The sequence below is a fragment of the Oncorhynchus keta genome, chromosome 1 (assembly GCF_023373465.1).
Source record: "Oncorhynchus keta strain PuntledgeMale-10-30-2019 chromosome 1, Oket_V2, whole genome shotgun sequence".
NCBI lineage: Eukaryota > Metazoa > Chordata > Actinopteri > Salmoniformes > Salmonidae > Oncorhynchus > Oncorhynchus keta.
The window spans coordinates 80,694,869-80,719,995 of record NC_068421.1 but is presented as its reverse complement, the minus strand read 5'-3'; the positions used below and the strand labels follow the sequence as shown (position 1 = coordinate 80,719,995).

Below are 25,127 nucleotides of genomic sequence, written 5' to 3'. Positions count from 1 at the left end.
CAATGATACTGTAATGAAACAGGGAGGGACAATGATACTGTAATGAAACAGGAAGGGACAATGATACTGTAATGAAACAGGGAGGGACAATGATACTGTAATGAAACAGACATGGACAATGATACTGTAATGAAACAGGGAGGGACATTGATCCTGTAATGAAACAGGGCGGGACAATGATACTGTAATGAAATAAGGGGGGACAATGATACTGTAATGAAACAGGCAGGGACAATGATACTGTAATGAAACAGGGAGGGACAATGATACTGTAATGAAATAGGGGGGGACAATGATACTGTAATGAAACAGACATGGACAATGATACTGTCATGAAACAGGGAGGGACAATGATACTGTAATGAAACAGGCAGGGACAATGATACTGCAATGAAATAGGGAGGGACAATGATACTGTAATGAAACAGGGAGGGACAATGATACTGTAATGAAACAGGCAGGGCAATGATACTGTAATGAAACAGGGAGGGACAATGCTACTGTACTGAAACAGGGAGGCACAATGATACTGTAATGAAACAGACATGGACAATGATACTGTAATGAAACAGGGAGGGACAATGATACTGTAATGAAACAGGCAGGGACAATGATACTGTAATGAAACAGACATGGACAATGATACTGTAATGAAACAGGCAGGGACAATGATACTGTAATGAAATAGGGAGGGACAATGATACTGTAATGAAACAGGGAGGGACAATGATACTGTAATGAAACAGGGAGGGACAATGATACTGTAATGAAACAGGGAGGCACAATGATACTGTAATGAAACAGACATGGACAATGATACTGTAATGAAACATGCAGGGACAATGATACTGTAATGAAACAGGCAGGGACAATGATACTGTAATGAAACAGACATGGACAATGATACTGTAATGAAACAGGCAGGGACAATGATACTGTAATGAAATAGGGAGGGACAATGATACTGTAATGAAACAGGGAGGGACAATGATACTGTAATGAAACAGGCAGGGACAATGATACTGTAATGAAACAGGAAGGGACAATGATACTGTAATGAAACAGGGAGGGACAATGATACTGTAATGAAACAGACATGGACAATGATACTGTAATGAAACAGGGAGGGACATTGATCCTGTAATGAAACAGGGAGGGACAATGATACTGTAATGAAATAAGGGGGGACAATGATACTGTAATGAAACAGACATGGACAATGATACTGTAATGAAACAGGGAGGGACAATGATACTGTAATGAAACAGGCAGGGACAATGATACTGTAATGAAACAGGGAGGGACAATGATACTGTAATGAAATAGGGGGGGGACAATGATACTGTAATGAAACAGACATGGACAATGATACTGTAATGAAACAGGCAGGGACAATGATACTGTAATGAAATAGGGAGGGACAATGATACTGTAATGAAACAGGGAGGGACAATGATACTGTAATGAAACAGGCAGGGACAATGATACTGTAATGAAACAGGAAGGGACAATGATACTGTAATGAAACAGGGAGGGACAATGATACTGTAATGAAACAGACATGGACAATGATACTGTAATGAAACAGGGAGGGACATTGATCCTGTAATGAAACAGGGAGGGACAATGATACTGTAATGAAATAAGGGGGGACAATGATACTGTAATGAAACAGACATGGACAATGATACTGTAATGAAACCGGGAGGGACAATGATACTGTAATGAAACAGGCAGGGACAATGATACTGTAATGAAACAGGGAGGGACAATGATACTGTAATGAAATAGGGGGGGACAATGATACTGTAATGAAACAGACATGGACAATGATACTGTAATGAAACAGGGAGGGACAATGATACTGTCATGAAATAGGGAGAGACAATGATACTGTAATGAAACAGGGAGGGACAATGATACTGTAATGAAACAGACATGGACAATGATACTGTAATGAAACAGGGAGGGACAATGATACTGTAATGAAACAGACATGGACAATGATACTGTAATGAAACAGGGAGGGACAATGATACTGTAATGAAATAGGGAGGGACAATGATACTGTAATGAAACAGGGAGGGACAATGATACTGTAATGAAACAGACATGGACAATGATACTGTAATGAAACAGGGAGGGACAATGATACTGTAATGAAACAGGGAGGCACAATGATACTGTAATGAAACAGACATGGACAATGATACTGTAATGAAACAGGGAGGGACAATGATACTGTAATGAAACAGGGAGGGACAATGATACTGTAATGAAACAGACATGGACAATGATACTGTAATGAAACAGGGAGGGACAATGATACTGTAATGAAACAGGGAGGGACAATGATACTGTAATGAAACAGGGGGGGACAATGATACTGTAATGAAACAGGGAGGGACAATGATACTGTAATGAAATAGGGAGGGACAATGATACTGTAATGAAACAGGGAGGGACAATGATACTGTAATGAAATAGGGAGGGACAATGATACTGTAATGAAACAGGGAGGGACAATGATACTGTAATGAAACAGGGAGGGACAATGATACTGTAATGAAACAGACATGGACAATGATACTGTAATGAAACAGGGAGGGACATTGATCCTGTCATGAAACAGGGAGGGACAATGATACTGTAATGAAACAGGGAGGGACAATGATACTGTAATGAAACAGACATGGACAATGATACTGTAATGAAACAGGGAGGGACATTGATCCTGTAATGAAACAGGGAGGGACAATGATACTGTAATGAAACAGGGAGGGACAATGATACTGTAATGAAACAGGGAGGGACAATGATACTGTAATGAAACAGGGAGGGACAATGATACTGTTATGAAACAGGGAGGGACAATGATACTGTAATGAAATAGGGAGGGACAATGAGAGAGAGACTTTGACTTTTGGTCTTTCTTTATTGAAACATTCTCAATTCATTTAACTCACCCCCCCCACTCCTAAAATATATTTTTTTAAATATATCCTGTACTGCATACATGTACCATACTCACCTCTCCATCTACCACATGATACAAATCACCATACACAAAAACCCTCTCCTACAACCGTATATCCAAAACATCTTCCCCAGCAATACAGACAGCCCCCCCAACACACCATATCTCCTCAAACATCTCCACACATTTGATCATTTTATAGAACTCAAACTCAACCCTAAGGCGCGCAGAGACCATCCCATTAAACAGTAGTAAAGGGTCTGTTATCCCCCACCTTTGACCCTGTTCCTCCTTGTTAGCCAAATAGCTAACTTTGCCTGAGCAAACAGAAAATTCAACAAAACACATTTTTCTTTCTCCTTACTCGAATACCTGTATCCCATTATAAACATCCCAACAGCAAAAACCACCCCCAACCTGTCACACAGACATTCCAACAGAGACATTAATGGCATTAACCTGGTGCACACAGAAAACACATGAATTACAGTTTCTTTCATTTGACAGAAAGGACACCCCTGCCCAATTCTCGGATCAACCCGTGCCAACCAGCTGTTAGTGGCCAGGGCTCCATGAAGAACCCTCCACTGGAGGTCCCCTGACCTCTTTGGTACTGGGGGTTTGTAGAGCGCCCTCCATCTAAAACCCACCATACTCTCCGCCCCACATACCCCCTGCCACTGATGTGCCTTCACTCCTGTTAGGCTTCTAATGCTCCTAACCTTAACGCAGAGGTTTTAGAGGGCTTTACCTCCCACCCCCTCAAACTCCCCCAGGCTCGGAGTGTTAAAATCTAACAAGTCCTCCAGACCCCCTTGCCAGTCTCCAGTCTCTGCCGTCACCTGCAGTGGCGGGAACATTGGTGGCCCCTCTCCCTTTGGCCTCTCAAACACCCCCTTACCGGCTCAGACAGTGCCTCCTGGACCTCCTCCAGGAATCTCTCCAGCAGCCTAAGAGACGTTATTCCTGTTTGTTGCGCCAAGACCTCCGGGGTTTTCCACCCCTCCTCTCCCAGCAGTCTCAGGTCACCCAGCCTTTGTAAACCCCCTGCCATCAGTTGCCTCTGCAGGGTGGCCGACTGAAGCGATCTCAAAGGGATGGCTGGGTTGTGGAAGATAGGCTCCTCCCACACCCACTGCCCAGGCTCCACACCCCTTCTCGTGTGGGCCTTAGCAGCTGCCAGGCCCTCAGCACCGCAGAGTAAAGCTCTGAGAGACCTGCTGTACTCAGCCTCTCCAGCTTCATGAGGAACAGCTGCTGGTCCAACCCTAATCCGCCAGCTCTCCTCAGCAGCGCATGCTGGTTCCCTCCAGCCAACATCAGTGTGGTACAGCAGTCTCTGCACCGCCTTTAGTCGGAAAGCAGCCATCCTGCTCTCCAGTTCCACCAGGCCCTGTCCTCCTTCGTGGACGGTCATGTACAAAACTGCTGCCTTCAGCCAGTGATGTCCCGACCAAAAGAAGTCCACCAGCTTGCGTTGCAGGTCTGCAAGCAGACCGGCGGGGGGGTTGAGGACAGCCAGTTTATGCCACAAGGAAGATGCCACCAGGTTATTGATTATCAGCACCCTCCCTCTATATGACACTTGGGACAGGAGCCACCTCCACCTGGCCAGTCTTGACACCACTGCCTGTGACAGCCCCTCCCAGTTCTTGCTGACCCACCTTTCCGAGCCCAGGTACACCCCCAACACTTTAAGCCCTTCACAACCCCACTGCAAACCCCCTGGAAGCAGAGGAGGAGCCCTATCCCCCCATGCCCCACATAACAGAGCTTTGCTCTTTCCCCAGTTTACCTTAGCTGATGAAGCTCCCTCGTACACCTTCAGACTGGTCTCTAGTTCCTGCATATCTTGCCCATCCCTGACCATCACAGAAACATCATCTGCATATGCTGAGACTGCTATTCCTGTCACCACATCCATGCCTGTCCAGCATACTCCCCGCAGTCTCCTGCGTAGCAGTCCTAAAAAAAGGCTCAATGGCTAGTGTGTACAGCTGCCCAGATAGAGGGCATCCTTGTCTAATGCCCCGTCTCACCCAGACTGGCCTACTGTGCCCCCCTCCCACCTTAACCATACATGACGCCCCAGCATACAACAGCTTCACACAGGTCACAAAACTCTTCCCAAACCCAAACACAGACATCACATTAAACAGATACTCATGATCCACTCTATCAAAAGCCTTCTCTTGATCTAAAGAGACCCGTCCAAAGTTCACATTAGAACCTCTCGACAAGTCCAACATGTCACTAATCAAGAACAAGTTGTCCGTGATTGAGCGTCCCGGTACACAATATGTCTGGTCCTTGTGTATTATAGAGTCCAGATGGGACTTCAGTCTGTTAGAGAGGACCTTGGCAAAAATCTTGTAGTCCGCACAGAGTAATGCCACAGGCCTCCAGTTCTTAAGTTCACACAAGTCCCCTTTTTTGGGCAGGAGAGTCAGAGCCGCCCGACGGCAGCTCATCGGCAACTCTCCTACCCCGACGCATTCTCGCAACACGCAAAGAAATCCTGTCCAATTGTTCCCAGAATTTTTGTAAAATTCCACTGGAAGTCCATCGACCCCAGGTGCACGACCGGGGACATCTGGGTTACTGCCTCTGCCAGTTCATGTGACAACAGAGGAATGTCCATTTCATCCCTCTGTGCCCGAGAGAGCTTAGGGAGTCCTGCGAACAAGACCTGAGCACACATAGGATCACACATTTCTGCCCTATACAATTCAGTATAAAACTCCACAGTCCGCTCCCGCATCTCCCCCACCACAGAGGTCACCCGCCCATCAGACAGCCGTAGACAATGCATACCCTTGGCTTCACTGCTCTGTCTTTCCAAACCAAAGAAGAAGGAGCTGGGAGCATCCATCTCCTTGAGCATGGAGAACCTAGCTCTTACAAGTGCTCCCTTTGCTTTAACCTGGAAAAAACTGCCCAGGTCCCTACGTAATTCGGCTAAGTTAGCCTGGAGGCCTACATTGCCTTGCCCCACCATCTCTACCTCCATCTCACTAATACACCGCTCTAGTTCCCCCAATACTCTCCTAGCCTCTGAGGATGAGAGAGCTGTGTACTGTTGACAGAAAAGCCGAATTTGCACTTTCCCCACATCCCACCATTGACTCAGAGACTCATACTCCTCTCTTCGCTGCCCCCATCTTTCCCAAAAAGTCTGGAAACCTGAGCAAAAAGTGGCATCTTGTAAGAGCTTTACATTGAACTTCCAATAAGATGCCTGCCGGGGCCCTGGTGAAATAGACAGCCGAGCCATGGTTATGTGGTGATCCGAAAACCCCACTGGGAGAATGGTAGCACCCAGCAGCCTATTGCTCTGATTCCTGGACATGTAAAAACGATCAAGTCGAGCTGCACTCACCCTAGCCCCAAAAACCTTCACGTATACTGTCTTGTGTTTGGATGTTTAGTTCTCCATACATCCACTAGGTCAAACTGATTAAAGATGTCCCTTAACACTCCCACTGACACTGAATGAGGCTCTTCCCCATTTCTGTCTTTTTCTGCTCTTGTGCCCCAAATCCCCACATTCAAAACACCGTAGACTATCTGTGCTGGCAAAACCTGCATAGAGCCCCTCCCCATGCCTCACTTTAAAATGCACATTTAGCTGTTGCTCATTATTGTTCAGAAACATAAACACTTGCCTCCTGAATGAAACAACGTGCTTAACGGCATCTGCCTGAAAACCTGCTTACAGTACACGGAAACCGCTAGCAAACTTACCAAAACGACTCAGCTCTTTCCTAATTTGATCATCCGTAATAAACGGAGGCAAATTTGCCACTACAACTTTTGTTGAAGGGGTAGAGAGAGGTGAAATTGACACCAACACATCCCTTACAAATATTCCGCTAGCAATTAGCCTACCGACCAAATTAGCCCTTTTCATGAACACAACCACAGCTTTGTTCATTCTAGAAGCAGAATGTATAAACTCAGCTCCTACCTGTTCACCGACCGCGAGCAGAACCTCCTCCACCTTAACTCCGTTCTCAGGAACACACCTGAACCCATGCTGTATCGACAGCGTCTCCTCCGCACTAGGCTGAGAAGCCATTGCGCACACTACACCTTCCAACCCCCAGGAAAGTTACTCTGTCCTCTTCCACCCTAACTTTGAAAAAAAAACTTTGGATGCCCCTAAAAACAAATATTGCATTAACCCTCCACCATAGAAAATAACATGTAAAGAAAAGAATCAAGAAAGTTAGTTAGGATAGAGCTTTCCACACCAAACACTCAAACTCCAAAAACACCCAGCATGCACCGAGAGAGAGAGAGAGAGAGAGAGAGAGAATCACTAAAACAATACAGAAATACACTACGGAAAAAGAAAATCCGCTCCCTAGACTTAGAATCCATAGACTCTAACCACTTCTGGGAAAATTGGAAAACACTAAACAAACAACAACACAAAGAATTATCTATCCAAAATGGAGATGTATGGGTAAACCACTTCACCAATCTTTTTGTCTCTATAACAAAGAATAAAGAGCAAAAACATATACATGATCAAATACAGATCTTAGAATCAACTATTAAAGACTACCAGAACCCACTGGATTCTCCAATTACATTGAATGAGTTACAGGACAAAATAAGAACCCTCCAACCCAAAAAGGCCTGTGGTGTTGATGGTAATCCTCAATGAAATGATCAAATATACAGACAACAAATTCCAATGGGCTATACTAAAACTCTTTAACATCATCCTTAGCTCTGGCATCCTCCCCAATATTTGGAACCAAGGACTGATCACCCCAATCCACAAAAGTGGAGACAAATTTGACCCCAATAACTACCGTGGAATATGCGTCAACAGTAACCTTGGGAAAATCCTCTTCATTATCATTAACAGCAGACTCGTACATTTCCTCAATGAAAACAATGTACTGAGCAAATGTCAAATTGGCTTTTTACCAAATTACCGTACAACAGACCATGTATTCACCCTGCATACCCTAATTGACAACCAAACAAACCAAAACAAAGGCAAAGTCTTCTCATGCTTTGTTGATTTCGACTCAATTTGGCATGAGGGTCTGCTATACAAACTGATGGAAAGTGGTGTTGGGGGTAAAACATTCGACATTATAAAATCCATGTACACAAACAACAAGTATGCGGTTAAAATTGGCAAAAAACACACACATTTCTTCACACAGGGTCGTGGGGTGAGACAGGGATGCAGCTTAAGCCCCACCCTCTTCAACATATATATCAACGAGTTGGCGCGGGCACTAGAAAAGTCTGCTGCACCCGGCCTCACCCTGCTAGAATCCGAAGTGAAATGTCTGCTGTTTGTTGATGATCTGGTGCTTCTGTCACCAACCAAGAAGGGCCTACAGCAGCACCTAGATCTTATGCACAGATTCTGTCAGACTTGGGCCCTGATAGTAAATCTCAGTAAGACCAAAATAATGGTGTTCCAAAAAAGGTCCAGTCACCAGGACCACAAATACAAATTCCATCTAGACACTGTTGCCCTAGAGCACACAAAAAACTATACATACCTTGGCCATCAGCGCCACAGCGCCATCAACTTCCACAAAGCTGTGAACGATCTGAGACACAAGGCAAGAAGGGCATTCTATGCCATCAAAAATAACATAAATTTCAACATACCAATTAGGATTTGGCTAAAAATACATGAATCAGTCATTGCCCTTTATGGTTGTGAGGTCTAGGGTCCGCTCACCAACCAAGACTTCACAAAATGGGACAAACACCGAATTGAGATTCTGCAGCAAAAATATCCTCCGTGTACAACGTAGAACACCAAATAATGCATGCAAAGCAGAATTAGGCCGATACCCACTAATGATCAAAATCCAGAAAAGAGCCGTTAAATTCTATAACCACCTAAAAGGAAGCGATTCCCAAACCTTCCATAATAAAGCCATCACCTACAGAACCTGGAGAAGAGTCCCCTAAGCAAGCGGGTCCTGGGGCTCTATTCACAAACACACCATACAGAGTCCCAGGACAGCAGCACAATTAGACCCAACCAAATCATGAGAAAACAAAAAGATAATTACTTGACACATTGGAAAGAATTAACAAAAAAACAGAGCAAACTAGAATGCTATTTGGCCCTACACAGAGAGTACACCGCGGCAGAATACCTGACCACTGTGACTGACCCAAAATTAAGGAAAGCTTTGACTATGTACAGACAGTGAACATGGGCAGTGAGCATAGCCTTGCTTTTGAGAAAGGCCGCCGTAGGCAGACATGGCTCTCAAGAGAAGACAGGCTATGTGCTCACTGCCCACAAAATGAGGTGGAAACTGAGCTGCACTTCCTAACCTCCTGCCCAATGTATGACCATATTAGAGAGACATATTTCCCTCAGATTACACAGATCCACAAAGAATTCGAAAACAAATCCAATTTTGATAAACTCCCATATCTACTGGGTGAAATTCCACAGTGTGCCATCACAGCAGCAAGATTTGTGACCTGTTGCCACGAGAAAAGGGCAACCAGTGAAGAACAAACACCATTGTAAATACAACCCATTTTTATGCTTATTTATTTTTATCTTGTGTCCTTTAACCATTTGTACATTGTTAAAACACTGTATATATATAATATGACATTTGTAATGTCTTTATTGTTTTGAAACTTCTGTATGTGTAATGTTTACTGTTAATTTTTTATTGTTTATTTCACTTTATATATTCACTTTATATATTATCTACCTCACTTGCTTTGGCAATGTTAACACATGTCAATAAAGCCCTTGAATTGAATTGAATTGAGAGAGAGAGAGATGGGGAGAGAGAGAGATATGGGGAGAGAGAGAGAGATGGGGAGAGAGAGAGAGAGATGGGGAGAGAGAGATGGGGAGAGAGAGAGAGATGGGGAGAGAGAGAGAGAGAGAGAGAGAGAGATGGGGAGAGAGAGAGAGATGGGGAGAGAGAGATATGGGGAGAGAGAGAGAGATGGGGGGAGAGAGAGAGAGAGAGAGAGAGAGAGAGAGAGAGAGAGAGAGAGAGAGAGAGAGAGAGAGAGAGAGGGGGGAGAGAGAGAGAGAGAGAGAGATGGGGAGAGAGAGAGAGATGGGGAGAGAGAGATATGGGGAGAGAGAGAGAGATGGGGGGAGAGAGAGAGAGAGAGAGAGAGAGAGAGAGAGAGAGAGAGAGAGAGAGATATGGAGAGAGAGAGATGGGGGAGAGAGAGAGAGAGATGGGGAGAGAGAGAGATGGGGGAGAGAGAGAGAGAGAGAGAGAGAGAGAGAGAGAGAGAGAGAGAGAGAGAGAGAGAGAGAGAGAGATGGAGAGAGAGAGATGGGGGAGAGAGAGAGGCCAATGGTGAGATATTAGGTTGAGCTGGTACATTCTGAGAAAATATCAAAATGGGAGAGAAAAGTGAGATTCGTCTATTCATGGAAAGATGAGCTTTAAAGATAAAGTGATAACCTAACCTCTTCTCTATCAAAGATAACATCACCCTCTCTTCTCCCCTCTCAGCCAGTTGACCAAGCTGGAGTATCTGGACCTGTCCAACAACAACCTGAGTGTGGTTCCTCAGGGTCTGCCTCGAGGTCTGATACTGCTACACCTAGAGAAGAACAACATCCGCAGTATCCCTGGCGATGCCCTCATAGCCTGCCGTAACCTGGAGTACCTACTGCTGCACAACAATCAGCTACGCTCCCGCTCCATACACCAAGCTGCATTCCATGTATGCCTACAGCATTGCTGAATACTTAGGTTACTTAAGTCCCGCATATGGCCCTATTGCCCCACTTTTGTTGAATAGAAAAATATATATTTCTACTATGTATTTGAGCTTGTGTCTTCATAAGTGAGTACAACTATTTGTACAAAGAAAGGTGAGTACCAGACCTTTATTAAACTATGCAACATGACCATTTATTGTTAATGGCCATCTCATGAAAAATAATTATGTTTGGGTATGTCTATTTAGACGGAAATCTAAATGTTGCCTTTTTTATTCAACTGGTTAAATCTAATACTGTGGATAGATACACCGCCACAGGTGTATCTAGCTCAAAGGACCATGAAAAATATGATAGATGGCTATATAGCTTGATCTGATGGTTAGTTTGGTCAGGTTGAACCACCACAGAGTGTCGGGCACAATTGTTGTGATGTTATGATTATCATCATTTGTGTATATGTTTTTGTATTTATGAGAAATGTGAAATGTGCAATGATATGCGCTTACAATAACGTTAAATTGTTCACAAAAATAGTTTTCTCTTCTCCCCAGGGCCTGAAGAAGCTACACACCCTCCACATGTACAACAACCAGCTGGAGCGTGTCCCCAGGGGTCTACCCCGCCGAGCCAAGACCCTTATGCTGCTTCACAACGGCATAAACGAGATTGGACGCAATGACCTGGTGATGCTTTACACCCTGACCGAGCTCAACCTCAGCTACAACCGCCTCATTAGCCCCAAGCTGCACCGAGAAGGTACACCTGTTAATCCTACGTGGAACATAAGGCTTTCACCTATATACAGTGCATTTGGAAAGTATTCAGAACCCTTGATTATTTTCAGGTCTCTCCAGAGTTGTTTGATCGGGTTCAAGTCCGGGCTCTGGCAGGGCCACTCAAGGACATTCAGAGATTGTGTTGACTTAACTTTGGGTGTAGGGTCGTCGTCCTGTTGGATGGTAAACCTTTGCCCAAGTCTGAGGTCTGAAGCAGGTTTTCATCAAAGATCTCTCTGTACTTTGCTCCGTTCGATCCAGACTAGTCCCCCAGTCCCTGTCGCTGAAAAACATCCCCACAGCATGATACTGCCACCACCATGTCTGGTTTCCTCCAGATGTGACGCTTGGCATTCAGGCCAAAGAGTTCAATCTTGGTTTCATCAGACCAGAGAATCTTGTTTCTCATGGTCTGAGGCCTTTAGTGTGCCTTTTGGCAAACTCCAAGTGTGCTGTCATGTGCCTTTTACTGATGAGTGGCTTCCACCTGGCCACTGTAATATAATATATGCCATTTAGCAGACGCTTTTATCCAAAGCGACTTACAGTCATGTGTGCATACATTCTACGTATGGGTGGTCCCGGGAATCGAACCCACTACCCTGGCGTCACAAGCGCCATGCTCTACCAACTGAGCTACAGAAGTACAATCAAGGCCTGATTGGTGGAGTGCTGCAGAGATGGTTGTCCTCCTGGAAGGTTCTCCCATCTCCACAGAGGAACTCTGGAGCTCTGTCAGAGTGACTATCAGGTTCTTGAACACCTTGATGACCAAGGCCGGGCGGCCAGCTCTAGGAAGAGTCTTGGTGGTTGCAAACTTCTTCCATTTAAGAATGGAACCTTCAGTGCTGCAGACATGTTTTGGTACCCTTCCCAGATCTGTGCCTCGACACAATCCTATCTCGGAGCTCTACAGACATTTTTTTGACCTCATGGCTTGGTTTTTTGTTTTTTGCTCTGACATGCACTGTCAACTGTGGGACCTTATATAGACAGGTGTGTGCCTTTCCAAATCATATCCAATCAATTGAATTTACCACAGGTGGACTCCAAGTTTATAAACATCTAAAGGTTGATATATGGAAACAAGATGCACCTGAGCTCAATTTCAAGTTTTATAGCAAAGGATCTGAATACTTACGTAAAAAGGAATTTCAGTTTTTTATTTGTAATACATTTGCTAAAATGTCTAAAAAACAGTTTTTACTTTGTCATTATGGGGTATTGTGTGCAGATTGATGAAACTACTATTCAATAAGGCTGTAACGTAACAAAATGTGGAAAATGTCAAGGGGTCTGAATACTTTCCGAATGAACTGTATATGTATATTTTTTTGTGTTTTGTTATATGCTGTACAGACATTGTCTATGTGAATACTGTATGTCTAATGTTAGATGACTCTTGCACAATGTACTGTTTGTCATGTTTGTCATGTTCTGTATGTCTGTCTACATGAATGTATACTGTATGTATACTGTATACTGGAATGCATTATGAAACAGAAATGGATTCAAATAAAGTCTTCATCATCATAACTGATATTTCAGCTCAGGTGATATAAACAGTTGAAGTCGGAAGTTTATATACACCTTAGCCAAATACATTTAAACTCAGTTTTGCACAATTCCTGACATTTAATCCTAGTACAAATGTCCTGTCTTAGGTCAGTTAGTATCACCACCTGATTTTAAGTATATGAAATGTCAGAATAATGGTAGAGGGAATGATTTATTTCAGCTTTTATTTCCTTCATCACATTCCCAGTGGGTCAGAAGTTTACATACACTAAATTAGTATTTGGTAGCATTGACTTTAAATTGTTTAACTTGGGTCAAACGTTTCGGGTAGCCTTCCACAAGCTTCCCACAATAAGTTTGGTGAGTTTTGGCCCATTCCTCCTGACAGAGCTGTTGTAACTGAGTCAGGTTTGCAGGCCTCCTTGCTCGCACATGGTTTTTCAGTTCTGCCCACAAATTTTCTATGGGATTGAGGTCAGGGCGTTGTGATGGCCACTCCAATACCATGACTTTGTTGTCCTCAAGCCATTTTGCCACAACTTTGGAAGTATGCATGGCATCATTGTTCATTTGGAAGACCCATTTGCGACCAAGCTTTAACTGATGTCTTGAGATGTTGCTTCAATATGTCCTCATAATTTTCCCTCATCATGATGCCATCTATTTTGTGAAGTGCACCAGTCCCTCCTGCAGCAAAGCATCTCCACAACATGATGCTGCCACCCCCATCTTCACGGTTGGGAAGGTGTTCTTCGGCTTGCAAGCCTCCCCCTTTTTCCTCCAAACATAACAATGGTCATTATGACCAAACAGTTTTATTTTTGTTTCATCAGACCAGAGGACATTTCTCCAAAAAGTACAACCTTTGTCCCCATGTGCAGTTGCAAACCATAGTATGGCTTTTTTATGGCGATTTTGGAGCAGTGGCTTCTTCCTTGCTGAGCGGCCTTTCAGTTTATGTCGATATATGACTCGTTTTACTGTGGATATAAATACTTTTGTACCTGTTTCCTCTAGCATCTTCACAAGGTCCTTTGCTGTTGTTCTGGGATTGATTTGCGCTTTTCGCACCAAAGTATGTTCATCTCTAGGAGACAAATCAAAATCAAATCAAATCAAATGTATTTATATAGCCCTTCGTACATCAGCTGATATCTCAAAGTGCTGTACAGAAACCCAGCCTAAAACCCCAAACAGCAAGCAATGCAGGTGTAGAAGCATGGTGGCTTGGAAAAACTCCCTAGAAACGCCAAAACCTAGGAAGAAACCTAGAGAGGAACCAGGCTATGTGGGGTGGCCAGTCCTCTTCTGGCTGTGCTGGGTGGAGATTATAACAGAACATGGCCAAGATGTTCAAACGTTCATAAATGACCAGCATGGTCGTATAATAATAAGGCAGAACAGTTGAAACTGGAGTAGCAGCACGGTCAGGTGGACTGGGGACAGCAAGGAGTCATCATGTCAGGTAGTCCTGGGGCATGGTCCTAGGGCTCAGGTCCTCCCAGAGAGAGAGAGAAAGAAAGAGAGAATTAGAGAGAGCATATGTGGGGTGGCCAGTCCTCTTCTGGCTGTGCTGGGTGGAGATTATAACAGAACATGGCCAAGATGTTAAAATGTTCATAAATGACCAGCATGGTCGAATAATAATGAGGCAGAACAGTTGAAACTGGAGCAGCAGCACGGCCAGGTGGACTGGGGACAGCAAGGAGTCATCATGTCAGGTAGTCCTGGGGCATGGTCCTAGGGCTCAGGTCAGTTGAAACTGGAGCAGCAGCACGGCCAGGTGGACTGGGGACAGCAAGGAGTCATCATGTCAGGTAGTCCTGGGGCATGGTCCTAGGGCTCAGGTCCTCCGAGAGAGAGAAAGAAAGAGAGAAGGAGAGAATTAGAGAACGCACACTTAGATTCACACAGGACATCGAATAGGACAGGAGAAGTACTCCAGATATAACAAACTGACCCTAGCCCCCCGACACATAAACTACTGCAGCATATATACTGGAGGCTGAGACAGGAGGGGTCAGGAGACACTGTGGCCCCATCCGAGGACACCCCCGGACAGGGCCAAACAGGAAGGATATAACCATACCCACTTTGCCAAAGCACAGCCCCCACACCACTAGAGGGACATCTTCAACCACCAACTTACCATCCTGATACAAGGCTGAGTGTAGCCCACAAAGATCTCCGCCATGGCACAACCCAAGGGGGGGCGCCAACTCAGACAGGATGACCACATCAGTGAATCAACCCACTCAGGTGACGCACCCCCTCCAGGGACGGCATGAGAGAGCCCCAGTAAGCCAGTGACTCAGCCCCTGTAATAGGGTTAGAGGTAGAGAATCCCAGTGGAAAGAGGGGAACCGGCCAGGCAGAGACAGCAAGGGCGGTTCGTTGCTCCAGAGCCTTTCCGTTCACCTTCCCACTCCTGGACCAGAACGCGTCTTCTTCCTGAGCGGTATGACGGCTGTGTGGTCCCATGGTGTTTATACTTGCGTAGTATTGTTTGTACAGATGAACGTGGTACCTTCAGGCGTTTGGAAATTGCTCCCAAGGATGAACCAGACTTGTGGAGGTCCACAATTTTTTTCTGAGGTCTTGTCTGATTTCTTTCGATTTGCCCATGATGTCAAGCGAAGAGGCACTGAGTTTGAAGGTAGGCCTTGAAAAACAGTTACACCTCCAATTGACTCAAATGATGTCAATTAGCCTATCAGAAGCTTCTAAATCCATGACATAATTTTCTGGAATTTTCTGACCCATGGGAATTGTGGTAATTGTGGATACAGTTAATTATAAGTGAAATAATCTGTCTGTAAACAATTGTTGGAAAAATTACTTGTTTCATGCACAAAGTAGATGTCCTTACCGACTTGCCAAAACTATAATTTTTTAACAACAAGTTTGTTGAGTGGTTGTAAAACAAGTTTTAATGACTCCAACCTAAGTGTATGTAAACTTCCGACTTCAACTGTAACCACAGTAGTTAAATATCTCTATTGTGACATATTCTAATGAGACCGCGTTGATCGTCCAGCTTTCAGGAAGCTGCGTCTGCTGGAGACCTTGGACCTGTCAGGGAACGCCCTCCACTCCCTGCCCCTGGGGCTTCCCCGCTCCCTGCAGGTCCTCCGGGTGAAGGACAACCAGCTGACCTCCATACCAGAGGGGGCGCTGCAGGGCATGTCCAAGCTCAGGGAGATCCACCTCAACCACAACCAGCTCAAACTCAACTCCATCTACCAGGGAGCCTGGATGGAGCTCAGAGCTCTGACGGTGAGACCGGGTGATTATTGGGGTGTGTGAGGTGGAGGGGAGAGGGGAGAAGTAGAGAGGAAGAGAGAGGATGTATGTTGCCCCCCCCAATACACACCTCACCATTACAATCTGTCTGATCCCCTCAACCACTTCTTTCCTCTCAGTTTACTGAACCTACAGGTTTTCTGTGTTATAAAGCTGGCTGCTGGCTCTGACCTTCAGTTGTTGGTAGTTGGTTAGCACTCTGATGGTGTAGAAGGGCCCAATAAATACAAGGTGATTGATTTGATTGATGTGTTTGTCCAGACATTGGACCTGTCCAATAACCAGCTGTCCCATGTCCCCTCTGACCTGCCTGAGTCTCTGGAGTACCTGTACCTTCAGTCCAATCGTATCAGCACTGTCCCTGCCACCGCCTTCGAGGGCACCCCCAACATCAAGGGCATCTTCCTACGGTGAGAGACTAAACACTAATGCATGCCCACACACACTGACACAACTAGAAAAACACTTGCACCTGAACCTATTTCTCAGTTCAAACCCACAGCTCATGTTCAGTAAGTTCAAGTCCCAATATCAAATGCGAGTGTCAATCAAACTCTCTCAAATCACCATATATATACACACACACACACACACACACACACACACACACACACACACACACACACACACACACACACACACACACACACACACACACACACACACACACACACACACACACACACACACACACACACACACACACACACTTTACTATGCTTTTTTAGATAACATTAATTCAACCGTCATTCAACTCCTGACCCCTTCCATTAACTCTGAGGCCCAGTGTTCTCCTTTCCACTCCACTGTTCCATCCGTTTCTGTTGCATTGTTTCTGAATGAGACATTTCTGGCCTTCTACTCAGCTCAAATCATCACCATTCATCCTCTACTGGGAGTGTGTGACTAAGTCCTGTTAATTGATACCAGCTGTAAGACAGAGCCACATAGCCCCTAGTTGAGTCCCAAGCTTCGTCCAATAGCACCCTATTCCCTATATAGTGCACTACTTTTGAAACGAGCCCTACTCAAATGTAGTGTACTGTATATGGAATTAGCATGTCATTTGGGACGCAGTCCCAGGGCTCTGATGGACATTTGGTTGATAGTTCCCTCATCATCCTTCCGTGTGGTTATTTTCTGTTTGGACCTGATCTATGTTGCGCTGTGCTGAGGAGACTTATGTAACGGACACAGAGAAGGAGGGAGCTGCTGACAGAACAAGTTGTCCTTCTGCTTTACCTCTGTGTTGACTGTACTCATTAAAATCTCCTACACATATACGCAATGTAAAGTACCCATCAGATGGTTGTTTTGTAATTGATCTACTTTCCTAAACTCTCCTAATTATCTGGTTGGGGTATGAAATGTATATTATGTAAATGAATCAGGTGCTTTTCTAAAACTCAGCATTGATAACCAAGTAAAAGTCACTGTTTCATTTGGGTGTAAATTCCTGTTCATCTGTTTTTTGCAGGATAGAACAGAACTGATGGTGGTAAAGATTTAGGGATACTCCCTCTGTGTCTAGTTCTGTTTCTTGGCTTGTGATGCTCTGCTGCTTTTACTATTGATTAAATCAAGTGAAATGATTGGATTTCCAACTAAAACAGCTCAGACCTGCCAACTAGTTTTCTCTTAGTTTCCTTCCGTCTGTCCTCTTCGGACTTCTTCCTTGTCTGTGGGCGGAGTTGGGTCCCAAAAGTCTAAACCATTAACATCCTTGTCTCCTCATCTGCTTGCTACCACTGGTCTGAATAGATACTGGTGTATGTAGCTAGCCAGGTTAGTATCAGTTTCCATCATATCACTTTACCTCTTAGACCACTAATCATTTCAGGACATTTTGCCCAGTGGTCAGTTTGGAAAGTAAATCATCTAAGATTGGTGGAACACCGGCCTGAGGGTTTGTCTGGTTGGTTTAGAGACAGCTGTTTTTTTCAGCAGGAGTCTGACTGACTGCTCTAGGCTGTTTTATCAGCTCAAGGACTTTACAGGCCCTGACCTCATCCAGCCCACTCTGTCCTCCAGCCTGTTGGTCTCTTCATGCTGTGGGGTCAGCCTCAGCAGCTGCTGAAGTATCACAGCAGTTAGAAACGCTTGTTTTTCCTCTAAATCCCTCCACAGCTGTGGGAGCTGCTGGCCTGAGCCAATTTACAGCGGATGGAATGCTGCATGGGTTCAGTGAGGGAGGAAGGGGGTTGTGTGCTTGTTTGTGTGTGTGTAGCTTATGCATGCATCTGTTTACATTGAGTGTGCGTAGATATACAGTTGAAGTCGGAAGTTTACATACACTTAGGTTGGAGTCATTAAAACTCGTTTTTTAATCACTCCACAAATGTCTTGTTAAAAAAAATATACTTTTGGCAAGTCGGTTAGGACATCTACTTTGAGCATGACACAAGTAATTTTATCCAGCAATTGTTTACAGACAGATTATTTAATTTATAATTCATTGTATCACAATTCCAGTAGGTCAGCAGTTTACATACACTCAGTTGACTGTGTCTTTAAACAGCTTGGAAAATTCCAGATAATGATGTCATGGCATTAGAAGCTTCTGAGTCATTTTAGTCAACTGGAGGTGTAACTGTGAATGTATTTCAAGGCCTACCTTCAAACGCAGTGCCTCTTTGTTTGACATCATGGGAAAATTGAAAGAAATTAGCCAAAAAATTCATCCTTGGGAGCAATTTCCAAACGCCTGAAGGTACCACGTTCATCTGTACAAACAATAGTACGCAAGTATGAACACCATGGGACCACGCAGACGTCATACAGCTCAGGAAGGAGACGCGTTCTGTCTCCTAGATATGAACGTACTTTGGTGCGAAAAGTGCAAATCAATCCCAGAACAACAGCAAAGGACCTTGTGAAGATGCTGGAGGAAACAGGTACAAAAGTATCTATAGCCACAATAAAACGAGTCCTATATCAACATAAGCTGAAAGGCCGCTCAACAAGGAAGAAGCCACTGCTCCAAAACTTCCATAAAAAAGCCAGACTATGGTTTGCAACTGCACATGGGGACAAAGATTGTACTTTTTGGAGAAATGTCCTCTGGTCTGATGAAACAAAAATAGAACTGTATGGCCATAATGACCATCATTATGTTTGGAGGAAAAAGGAGGTTTGCAAGCTGAAGAACACCATCCCAACCGTGAAGCATGGGAGTGGCAGCATCATGTTGTGGGGGTGCTTTGTTGCAGGAGGGACTGGTGCACTTCACAAAATAGATGGCACCATGAGGAGGGGAAATTATGTGGATATATTGAAGCAACATCTCAAGACATCAGTCAGGAAGTTAAAGCTTGGTCGCAAATGGGTCTTCCAAATGGACAATGACCCCAAGCATACTTCCAAAGTTGTGGCAGAATAGCTTAAGGACAACAAAGTCAAGGTATTGGAGTGGACATCACAAAGCCCTGACCTCAATCCCATAGAAAATGTGTGGGTAGAACTGAAAAAGCGTGTGCGAGCATGGAGGCCTACAAACCTGACTCAGTTACACCAGTTCTGTCAGGAGGAATGGGCCAAAATTCACCCAACTTATTGTGGGAGGCTTGTGGAAGGCTACCCAAAACGTTTGACCCAAGTTAAACAATTTAAAGTCAATGCTACCAAATACTAATTGAGTGTATGTAAACTTCTGACCCACTGGGAATGTGATGAAAGGAATAAAAGCTGAAATAAATATTTCCCTCTACCATTATTCTGACATTTCACATACTTAAAATAAAGTGGGGATCCTTACTGACCTAAAGACAGGGAATTTTTACTTGGATTAAATGTCAGGAATTGTGAAAAACTGTATGTAAACAGTTTTGGCTAAGGTGTATGCAAACTATGTATGCAGACTTCAACTGTAAATATGTGTGTGCGCGTGTGTGTGTAGAAGGTGTGAGTGTCTGGGACAGATCATGAGTGTATTATAAACTAAGATGGATCCACTTCACTGACACTCAAGACATTGGCTTGATTGGGATAACATGGTGTCATGTACCCTTGATGCAGTACAGGGAGTATCAGAGTTGACTCATAGACAGAACAGCAGACAGACAATCTGATTGGCTAAGACCACATACTGTGCTTATTTACTTACTGAATCTCAACACCTGATTTGTTTACACCACATGTTGTGCCGGTCCTTATGGACAATGTCCATATTGGATTGGTTCTCATAATATGCTCGTTCAGATTCTAAACACAACGTCCTATCGGTTAGCAGCTCTTGCTGTGCTGGTTTACACATCAAACTCCAGCAGCATCTGCTCAGTCATCATCACATAATATTGAGAAATTCAGCACCTGATTCCTTTTGTTATGATTAGTTGCTAGTTATATAGGATTCAAGTCTAGGATCAGATCCTCCAGGCCATATAATCTTATTCATGATCTAATGATGAAAAAAAAGACAAAAAGACAAAACGGATCCTATATGCCCTCCTACTATGAGACAGTTTGTGAATACGGGCCCTGACCCCCACAGACCTTTGCTCTGTCCCCCTCTCAGGTTCAACCGTCTGTCAGCCCACTCTGTGAAGGAGAGCTCCTTCAAACACCTGACCAACCTGCGGGTGCTAGACATTGGCCACTTGAGTCATTCCGACCCCTCTGGCTCCCCCGGACCCCCCTTCGGACAAGAGGAAGAGGAGGAGGAAGAGATAGAGGAAGTGGGAGAGGGATTTGCTTAATAAGTTTAGCCCATGGACACAAGCTGCTTGAATGATCGGAACCAAATGGTGCAGTTGTTTGAGATGCCATCCCAAAGTCCTGTTATTTTGAACGTACAGAAACATTTATTTTTGCAGTAGATCAGACTCAATTCAAAAATGTAAATTAAACTATGAATGGAAGGGGAACGTGGTATTTTGTCCCATTGCATATAGTCGTGAATTGCAGATGCACATATCTCTGGTGCAGGATACTAGATGAAATTGTATTTTTGTTTGTTGTATTTTTTATTTTTCTGGCCTTTGCTTGTCTATGCAACGACAGATACGGTTGATTTTTGCTCATCCCAAATTGCACCCCATTCACTATTGTTTGCACTACATTTGACTAGGGCCTATAGGGCTCTGGTCAAAAGTACTGCACTATATAGGGAATAGTGTGCCAATTGGGACACCGCTTGTCTCACCACCAGGTTAGTGTAACCAGAAAGAAAGAGACAGTCAGACCTCATATGTTGATCATGCTGTATGAGTCCCATCTCTGAACTTTACTGTATGCTAGCTGTGTCACCATACAAAGAAGATTTGAAGTTATTGTCATCAGTTCTGAGCCTGTATTCATACAGATGTAGGATCTTAATTTGATCACCCTGTTGCAGGAGAACTTTCCTGCAATGCAGGAAATGTAAATTGTGTACCGTAGTGTAAGGTTTCTGGAGTTTGTAATTCTCACATTGAAATTTCAGACTTGATTTTCCATTGCAAAAGAATGTATCAACTCCTACAAAGATGTTCATGAATTATAATCCACATAATAATTCACATTTCCATTTCCTGTTACAGCAGGATTATTTTCCTGCTGTAGTAAACTGGCTCAAATGAAGATCCTACATCTGTACAGTAAAGACTAGGAGTATTGATCTTGGATCAGATCCCCGCTCTTATTCATTATGGTCTAAAAGGCTAAACTGATCCTATATCAGCACTCCTACTCTGAGATGCTTTGTGGATACTGGCTCTGGCTGTGATTGTGTGTCATGGCCTGGTAAGACAGTCTGGCTTTATGTCATTCTGTTATTCTTATATCATCGTTAATATGCCACAGAAGTTCCGTGACTGTGTCACAATCTCCTCCCTCGCTCAGCCTACCAGGAGCTTGATCCATGCTGCTAATCTAATGCCTTGCTTTAATCCAGTCTTGTTTTACAATGATAACGATTGCAAATATTTGTATATGGTTTCTGAAAAACTCATGCTATTAAATTAATCTTGTTGCTATGAACCAATGCTTTTCTATGTATTGCACCTTCGGATTTATGCATAGGGATTTCACACAGCAATGCATTATTTGAAAAATTATTAAATATTTGAAGTATTTTCCTTTACATCGATGGAAAAATAAAAATAAACTTCCTGCATGAACAGTTTTCTGAGCACAACCCAATATTAAGAGTGAAATATACAGTACCAGTCAAAAGTTTGACACACCTACGCATTCAATGGTTTTTCTTACTTTGTAGAATAATAATTATTTGTAGAATAATAGTGAAGACATCAAAACTATGAAATACTATGAAATAACATATATATTTCAAGTACATTTCCTAACCGACTTGCCAAAACTATAGTTTGTTAACAAGAAATTTGTGGAGTGGTTGAAAAAAGAGTTTTAATGACTCCAACCTAAGTGTATGTAAACTTCTGACTTCAACTGTATCCCATGGGACCCTGGTCAAAAATGGTGCACTATATGGCAGAACAGTAAATCAAATAACATAGGTCTGCCTCCGGTCTGCCTGTCTGCCCAGCAGGGAAATCTATCCTCCTGCTATTTACCCTTTATCCAACTCTACTACAACATTCAATCTAAAAGAGAGCAAAAGAAATAGCCGAGATGTAGGGAGGCAGGAAAGTCATTGAGAACATAACAGGGTAATAAAACAGAATATAGATAAACCACTGTGAGTGAGGTGGAGATACATTTCACCAAAAATGTCTGACATTTACTTCTCCCCGAGACAAATCCAATATTTTACTCAGTGGGTAAAATTGGCTCATTCATTTGGGCCAGTTTGATCTTCCTTGTCAAAGCAGTTTGGAGAGACGTAATACTTTTCTATTGAATTACACCATCATTGATCTCTCTAAGAAGTGTGGATATACTGTATGTTCAGGACTGGGCTGATGGAATGTAAAGGCGTCGTCCCTCAACACACTGTGAACAACAGAGACTTACTCATTGGTGTGCTAATCCTAGAGTGATGAGAAACATGCGAGCAGAGCAAAATCCTGAGCCCAATGCTACACGACACACTCATTAAAATGTCACAGCCTCTTAGTTCCATAGTTCCTATGATTCCACAGTTCTATATTCCAGTTCTATATTCCAGTTCCATATTCCAACACAACATCCTCTGTGATAACAGGCTAACGGATGCTCTACGAAGTTTCTGTAACCCAGATGTAACCCAGATGTTGCGCTTGTTTTTTTCAAGACTGCCAATTATAGAAGGGCTGAGTTAGTTCTAGGAAATATATATAATGGAAAGAAACACATGATAATCTACTGTGGTTGTGTGTGACATAAGAGGCCAGCATTGACATAATTGTAATTGATGGCCACTTTGCACAGAACATGATGACTACCATTTAGTACAAAAACAACAGGTAACTCAACCAACCAACTAATTCACAGTGGTGGAAAAAGTACACAATTGTCATACTTGAGTAAATTTAAGAATACATCAATAAAAAATGACTCAAGTGAAAAGTAAATGTAATTGATCAAATATACTTAAGTATTAAAAGTAAAAGTATTAAACACTATATTAAGCAAACCAGTCGGCATCATTTTCTTGTTTTTTTTAATTTATTTACGGATAGCCATGGGCACACTCCAACACTCAGACATCATTTACAAACAAAGCATGTATTTAGTGAGTCCACCAGATAAGAGGCTGTAGGGATGACCAGGGATGTTCTTTTAAAAAGTGTGTGAATTAGACAATTTTATTGCCCTGCTATGCATTCCAAATGTAATGAGTACTTTTGGGTGTCAGGGAAAATGTATGGAGTAAGTACGTCATTTTCTTTAGGAATGTAGTGAAGTAAAAGTTGTCCAAAATATAAATAGCAAAGTAAAGTACAGATACCCCCGAAAATTCTTAAGTAGTACATAATTTTCTTTAGGAATGTAGTGAAGTTAAAGTTGTCCAAAATATAAATAGCAAAGTAAAGTACAGATACCCCAAAAAACTACTTAAGCAGTACCTTTAAGTATTTTTACTTAAGTACTTTACACCACTTTTAATGAATAATGTCTCGTGTAAGCATCACCTCTATTCACATGTAATTTAAATGTAACAACTTCCAAAAAAGAAAAAAAGTGAAATGGACAAAGCTTTAAAAATAATGTAACCTTTGTATATCAGTGCACAAAAAGATTGAGAAGCTTTCATCAAAAGGATAACATCAATGGTATTTCATGATCAGTAGCAAGGTGGTTAAACCTTGAAAAGTCCTCTTTCCCCCACTCAGCACCACCGGCTTCGTTAAGGCAAAAAATAAATACTAAATAAAAATAAATAAAAGAGAAGAAAAATCAATGTCTCTCAGATGAGACTTTAGCCAGCAGATCCGACCCACTTGTTTACAGCTGCACCAGGGTTGGTCAGCATTGCTGTGTGAAAAAAGACAGTTCGGAGCCGCCGTGACATATGGCTTGGAAAACATACCTCAATCCAGGGATGAGAAATGGATTATACTCCGAATTGTCCCATTATCCCAACTGTTACGCTGAGAATATTGAATGACTGCTTAAACTTAGCAGTTGTTCAATCTTATCGGTGTAACAGTTTGGATAATGGGACAATTCAGAGTGCAAAGCATTTCTCATCCCTGGATTGAGGTACGTTTTCCGAGCCATGTCTTGCGCCAGCTCCACGGTGTCAATGTACACAGGAATGCTGTCTGACCCTAGTGCAGCTGTAAGCAAGCGGGTCGGAGCTGCTGGCTAATTAGACTTCTGACATCTTGTCGTCCTCTCTCTTTTCTGCTCGGTTTCATGACAAAGAGAGCTGTCTGATTCACTTATTTTATGTTGCAGACAGTGACAGTAGCGAGAGCCACAAAACTTACTCATATGGCCCATTTGCGCTCTTCTGCAGAAA

At 43.3% G+C, this 25,127-nt stretch overlaps 1 protein-coding gene across 1 annotated transcript in view; it reads left to right on the top strand.

The window, feature by feature from the left end:
* Positions 1 to 22,240, top strand: part of podn (podocan) — an 82,951-nt gene extending 60,711 nt beyond the window's left edge. The window contains exons 9-13 of the mRNA XM_052461814.1: positions 10,474 to 10,687; positions 11,240 to 11,444; positions 16,020 to 16,258; positions 16,547 to 16,695; positions 20,799 to 22,240. Coding sequence (XP_052317774.1) covers positions 10,474 to 10,687; positions 11,240 to 11,444; positions 16,020 to 16,258; positions 16,547 to 16,695; positions 20,799 to 20,979 — 988 coding nt within the window. The 3' untranslated portion in view covers positions 20,980 to 22,240. The remainder of the gene's footprint in view (positions 1 to 10,473; positions 10,688 to 11,239; positions 11,445 to 16,019; positions 16,259 to 16,546; positions 16,696 to 20,798) is intronic.
* Positions 22,241 to 25,127: the final 2,887 nt, after the last annotated feature.